General features: G+C 36.0%; 1 protein-coding gene across 1 annotated transcript; it reads left to right on the top strand.

Annotated features, from left to right (window-relative positions):
- The first annotated feature begins 600 nt into the window (after positions 1 to 600).
- Positions 601 to 1,080, top strand: LOC148697955 (protein FAR-RED IMPAIRED RESPONSE 1-like). The gene has a single exon (XM_088690345.1). It carries the CDS (start codon positions 601 to 603, stop codon positions 1,078 to 1,080), a length of 480 nt encoding a protein of 159 aa, XP_088546471.1.
- The last annotated feature ends 5,625 nt before the right edge of the window (positions 1,081 to 6,705 follow it).

Raw genomic sequence — 6,705 nt, 5'->3', positions numbered from 1 at the left:
AATTAATTCCTTTTGCTAGGGTGAGACCATGAGCCTTAGCATGTATATGTGATTTTATTAATTTGTTTATGAATGGATGCAGGCTTGCTTTGAATTATTAATCAACGAGTTTAAACTATCTAATTGTTTAGTGATAGCTACCATTAAGGTAATTAGACAAGGTTTGAATTCAAGAGCATAGTAGTAGAAAGTCCATTGATGGTGAATGTTAATTAGGGAAAGAATTTGTTTGTTGCAAACAAGGGAAAAAGGAGGATGGTAATCCTAATAAGAAAGGAAAAATGTGAGATGCTAAAATTGACTGCAAGCCGTAACTTGAGCTGAATAGGGGCAGTGATTGTGAAAAATTTGTTATAACGGTTTTTAATAAAGGAAACAACCACCCATTTCAAGTGCATCACACTTATTTAGATCACATTGCAGAGTTTCGGAGACAAAGAAGGAGATGATTGAACAATGCGCGGAGGCCACTATTTCCATAAATAAACAAGTGGCTTTGTTGAAGGTGCAAAGTGAAGGAATTTAAAATGGTTGCACCTCCAAGAATATGTATAACGTTGAACAACAATTGTGAGGTCATCTAATCGGCATGACACGAAAATGTTGAAAGAGCATTTTGAGGATGAGAAAGAGAAAAATGATTCATTTTATTTGAAGATGGATATTGACGAAGGCAGAACACTTGGAAATTTCTTTTGGACAAATGCCAAGTCACAACGTAGTTATAACCATTTTGGTGATGCTGTGTTTGACACTACTTTCAACATCAATGTGTACGAGGTGATGTTTACTCTTTTGTTAGGAGTTAATAACCACAACCAAACCGCTATATTGGGTTGTGCATTCTTGAAAAATGAAAAAACCAAGAGCTTTGAGTGGTTGTTTAAAGAAATGCTTAAGGATATGCCTGGTGAGCTGCCGAAAATTATAATTACAAATCAAGATGGAGCCACAACAAAGGCCAACGGTAGCAAACTACCAACCACCTTTCATCGATACTGCATATGGCATATTATTAATAAGTTCAATGACAAGGGTTGGGTTGAGGGTGCTTTCAAGGATTTGCATGGAAGGTGTTAGTAGAAGAACATAAGTTGGTTGATAAAAAGTGGCTTCTGTACATTTATGAGTTGTGTGCACAATGAGTTCTAACATTTTGTAAGCACTATTTTTCCGCCGGAATGTTGAACGTGTCGATAGTTGTCATTCATTTTTCAAGCAATATGTGCACATGAGGCACTCTATGATTAATCATTTGATTCAACTCATTTAACTGTATTCTCAACTCACTGACATCATTTGTGTCAGGAGTTAGGTTCTCAAGAATCACAACATCCACATTGTCCCCCACATCCACTATGCTTTTTTCTTTTCCGCTTCAGTCAGAAAAACTTCTCTAATCCCCACAACTTGACATTTAAAGCCACACATCATAAATACATTTCTTACACATTCACTTTCATTCAAAATTCTAAAGTTTTGCAATACAATTATACCTCTCAGCTTTCAGCCATATACAACTACAGCTGCTCGTAGATTGGCTGCTTCTTCATTGTCTTCCATCGCAAAATTCTCAATGTAGTTGTCTGATCTGCCATCTTGCAATAATGTAGTGCCTTATCAAGTTGGGAAATTTTTTCGTATGCCCACACCTGCACATATTCATCAATAAATGAAATACCCAGTCACATTAATAAAGCCAGTATTACTAGTGAAAGCAACACATATTACCTGAAAAGCGTACGAAAATCCTTTGCAGCCCTATCCAAACCGTTGCGCCCTCTTTGTTCCCCTAACTTCTTCTTCTTCCTCCTCCATCTCATTCGCCATCCCTCTCAACTCTACCTTGACCTTTCCTTAAAGCAGCAAACCCAAGGTTGTCATGAAGTTGTTCAAAGAAGATGGAACCCTATGCCAAGCTATTGCACCTATCTATATCCTCAACGAGGTCAAGGTAGTCTAGATTCACAGCAACGTTATTCTTCATCCTTATCAATACAACCTCGCCAAAGTTTACCAAGCTAGCTTGAATGAATCATCCATGCTCTTGAACTTCTTAAGTGCCCTTTCAAGCTCTTCGCAAGTCACTAATATTTTTTTATTGACTTTTTTGGGGATGGCCTTGGCTTTACCTTTCCATTTTTGTTTCCACCCCTTTCTATTTTCACCTATCAACCCTAATTTCTCGGGCAAATACTCTTTCAGCAGCCTAATCGCTTGTGGCTCAACCTCTATGTCATGGGGACCATCACTTCGTAGACATGTAATGAGGTAGAAGTCATGCTTTGTGAACCGGGTCAATTCACAACCTATTAAATAAGTCAGCCCCTCCAGGTCTTTAACCCCTTGATTTGTCATTCTACGGAGCGACAACTTATGGACTAATTGCCCACTAAACACCAATTCATCCACACTCTGAAGGTGGCCAAAGTAGCTTGCTCCAAAGGCACCAAGTTGTGCCTTATTAAACTTCTCCCTAATCAATCTTAACACATGAAGGCTTGGGATAAGTTGTTAACCCCTTCCCTATACATTTCTTCTTCTCTGGTTGCTAGTTGAACACTCTAGGTTACCATATCTTGTACATATAGCAATACACGCACATCAACAATCAACAACACATAACCTTATGACAACCTGTCACCAATGCCTCATAGCTTTACATCTCATATGAACATAGCATCATTACTTTAGTAATTTCAATTTCCACCATAAAATTAACAATAATTCATATACAAAAGTCAATCCTTACCACCAAAAAATTATCAATAATTCAGATACAAAAATCAATCCCTACTTAAAACTACAACTTTACCAAAACAAAAGACAATGCCCCAACATCTACATAAGCTGTCAACATAGCTTCAAAAGTTCACAATGCACCCTAATTTGTAATAAAATTTCATATATATCGACAAATTCCACCTAATTACATTAACGAACATGCATAATTAACCTTACACCTAACTTAATTTATATTGCTTAACAAAAATAACAAAATGAAATTCTAGGGTTACATTTTCAAAACTCACCAAATTTGAAATTCACTGGGGGAATAAAATATGACGATAATTATTGCAGGAAGCTGTCTAAACCCAGCTATAATGAAGTGAAAATCATGTCCTTTCTTTGGAACCCACTGCACAGTCTCCAACCAAAGTCCCTTGATTTTCTTCATTGTTGTCTGGAATTTCTGAGGCCAAACAACACAAGCATAGACCAACTATAACTTGGTAAAAAATGGGAAACAAGTTTTCGAACGGGAAGGATGTTATCGACGACAATGGTGTTTGAGCAAACGCGTGAGAGGAAGTGCTTTTGGAGGAGGACAAGACTTACTTAAGATGATAAGTGTTGATGTTGGTTGGTGTGGACAATTTAAATTCCAATAAATTTTGAATTCATGCTGGGTACCATTTTAATTAAGTGATGGGTCATTTATGACCCTGTTTCATTCTAAGCTCATTATGATGGAATCATTTTCAACCGTTCAATTTTCATCCCAAGGACCACATTCCATCAGCACACATGGTCCGTAAAGTGTTGTCCACACGTTAGAAATTGCGATTAAAGCTTAGGGTGTCTTCTCCAAGTTTCAAGAAAAGCCCAAGTCCAAAAACCATCATCTTCCAACCCAAATCTCGCAAATAAGCTCTACAACTCAATCTACCAACACTATGCCCTAAACATAAATTAAATCGCCACTATCAAGTGCTTCAGGATAAAAGTTCGAAATTTTGACACAACCTTCTTGATAGATTGACAAGCCTGCTCCAATTGGAATCACGATTGGGGATTGATTAGATGCGGACGATGATTTGGCTTTTAAAGATGAGAAGGACGATTTAAGAGTGAATCTGCCATTAATTACTCTTGTTGTTGTTCTTAAAAAATCTCACCGTTTGATCCCTTTATGCTCAAAATGGATTTGCATGTCCTACATTGAAATACATAACAAAGCATCAAAACCTTAGCAAAATAATCACCAAAATAGACCAAGAAAAAATATACAATATGAAATCGACTCATCACTAAGTTCTAAGCTTATCTTCTTTGGTTCAATCATAAATTGTCTTATATGGATCACCAAATAGAGACCAATGGTGTGGACATTTTTAAGTCGTTAACTTTTCATTGATCTTTGTGTTTATGGCACACATGAATAAATTTAGTTATTCTCATAGTACTTATCGTCAAGAACGCATTAGAACAAATCGGAGTTTTAACAAAGATGTGCTTGTTTTCAGTTGAATGACAAAAGAGTAATTTTGAGAAACTAGGAAAATTAAAAAGGGAAGCTTCCTATACCCCATGAGCACATGCACAGCAGCTTGCTGCTATTGTTCCTCTTTTATCTCTATCTCTCTCTCTCTCTCTCTCTCTCTCCATCTTTCAAACTAGTTCTTCATAGGGCAACGAAATCGAACAAAATCAAAGGTTATGGATTTCTGTCGAAGCATTCTTTAGTTTGACACCATACCCACACGTTGAAACCAAGCTTGCACATTGATCGAAGCCTAGAAGTTTGGGCGGCTTTCGGTGGTTTTTTGCCCATTTTGGCCAATCTCGCCAGAGTTGGGTCTCGACCTAAGAGGGAAAAATACTTCTCCCTTCATTAGCTTCCATAATGTGTGAGTAAATATTCCTAATGTCAAGTTTTGAATAATTTTGAGATTCAGTACTTTAACTCGAATTTTCGGGGTTCTTTTAAAGATTCATGATGGTGAGGTTGAATGGTTTGAACCTTATGACTAGTTCATAGAGTTAAACCTTCTTAACTAAAATGAATTAAAGAGAAGATCCTTGTGACTATATTAAGCCTACGTATATAACATCAACTCAGGGAAAATGGCACATTGCCATTTAACTTGAAATGAAAATAGGAACCTACAAAGCTAATAGGTAGCAAGGTGACTACAATCCAATCTTGATAAGCCAAAAGGGGTAACTAATTTGATGCAGCTCATATACAAGTGTATTCACTTCCATAGATTTTCAGTTCGTGATCACTATCACCTCGATCCTAGACACCTCAAGTTTAAGTTGCCTCACATTAAACAAGGGAAGATTATTTATGTGGAAGACATAGTTGAAGGCATTGACATACACATAACCAGAAGAGTATGATAAGTTGCATGACATATCATATACCTTGTAACCTTTGAAAGGAAAAGACAATCCACAAAGGTCTGACAACTCTCTGCAAAGAATATGATGAATGTCTTTAAAGGTAGAATTCATTAAACCAACTCATGAAACATGTATTGTTATGATTCTTTTAAGGGAAATTTTATTTGAACCCATGTAACTTCTTTCTTGACCCAACTTACTCTCTACACCCATATTATTTTTAATGAAATTATCAATCTCTTTAAACCCAAATTTACTTCCTAAACTACCCTCACAAACCCAATTCAATATGTAAATTTATCTTCACACCCATTTAAAAAATAAAAACCCAAATTAGAATTCTCCAAATCATTCGAAGCATAAAAGCGAGCGGTCAAATGAATGATGTTTATTTCATTGATCACAGTAATATGTCCATACATGTTTGGAGTCGTGTTTGATGAATCGATCAAACAAGCAATCTAGAATTGGGAAGTTATGTGAGCAGACAAGATTAGATGAAGTAGTTAAATCATATGTTGCAGTCCTTTTGTGCTTATTTGAGTCATTTTGTGCTTATCTAAGATTGAAATGTTAAATCAATATGCTATTTCTCATACAATGGAAATTGAGTTGGGTTTTAAATTGGATTCTCATTGTTCTTACCCCCATTGCCGCTTCATAAACAAGATTTATTCAAACTCACCCATAGCCACAGTAATTACACTCTCTTGGACGAGTTACAGAACTCAAAATCATTTTATGAATACAAGCACACAATAGTAATAATGATTATATAAATACAAAAAATATATAAAATGGGTTCTTTTGTCTAGTTTGCAATGTTTATTAAGACCAAATGCTTAAGCTAGTGTTCTGCTTAGAGAGTTTCTCTTGTTCCAGTCATCCTTCTTTGTCGACCATGGAGATTGCTTAGGCAAAAGAGGAAGAATTGTAGGTCAATAAACATTAGTTGTTGTGGGTGTTCACAGTAGACGCCATGTGGTTGCTTCAAAGGATTAAACCTTAATGGGAAACAAAAATTTTAGTACTTAAAAAATAGGTTGGTGAAAGAAGGTTGAAAGTACAGAGTAGACTTGAGTGTCAAGAAAGATAACCCCCTTGTTTACATTCAATGAAGATGTCAAGAAAGATAGGCCCCTTCTTAAATCCAATTTGTTTCTTTCAGATTCTGAATTCAAATGAGCCTCATGCCCTCAATGGTTTATTGATTAGTGGGTTTATAGATAAATTTTAATTTTATTATTCACTTCATTTTGTACGTGATAGTAATTTTGCAATAGGGTAAAAAAGACATCTCACATTTAAAATTTAAGTTGGGTGAGTAGAATGAGGTTAAATGGGTTCAAATTGTTGTAAACTTTCCTAGTTTAAGTGTGATTGTCTAAATCCTAGATTAGATTTGATTCTAGTTATCCTTTCCTATTACAACTTGTATTCCTTGGGGATGAAGGAATTTCCTCTCTTTTTACTACTATAAATAAAGGCACCATGTAAGAGGGATAACACACACATTCCCATACAATTCTACAAACACATCTCTCTCAATCTCTCTACCCTTGCCGCCGGCCCCCT

Source organism: Pyrus communis, chromosome 3 (assembly GCF_041283825.1).
Source record: "Pyrus communis isolate YQ-2024b chromosome 3, ASM4128382v1, whole genome shotgun sequence".
Lineage (NCBI taxonomy): Eukaryota > Viridiplantae > Streptophyta > Magnoliopsida > Rosales > Rosaceae > Pyrus > Pyrus communis.
This window is presented reverse-complemented; position numbering and strand designations above follow the sequence as displayed.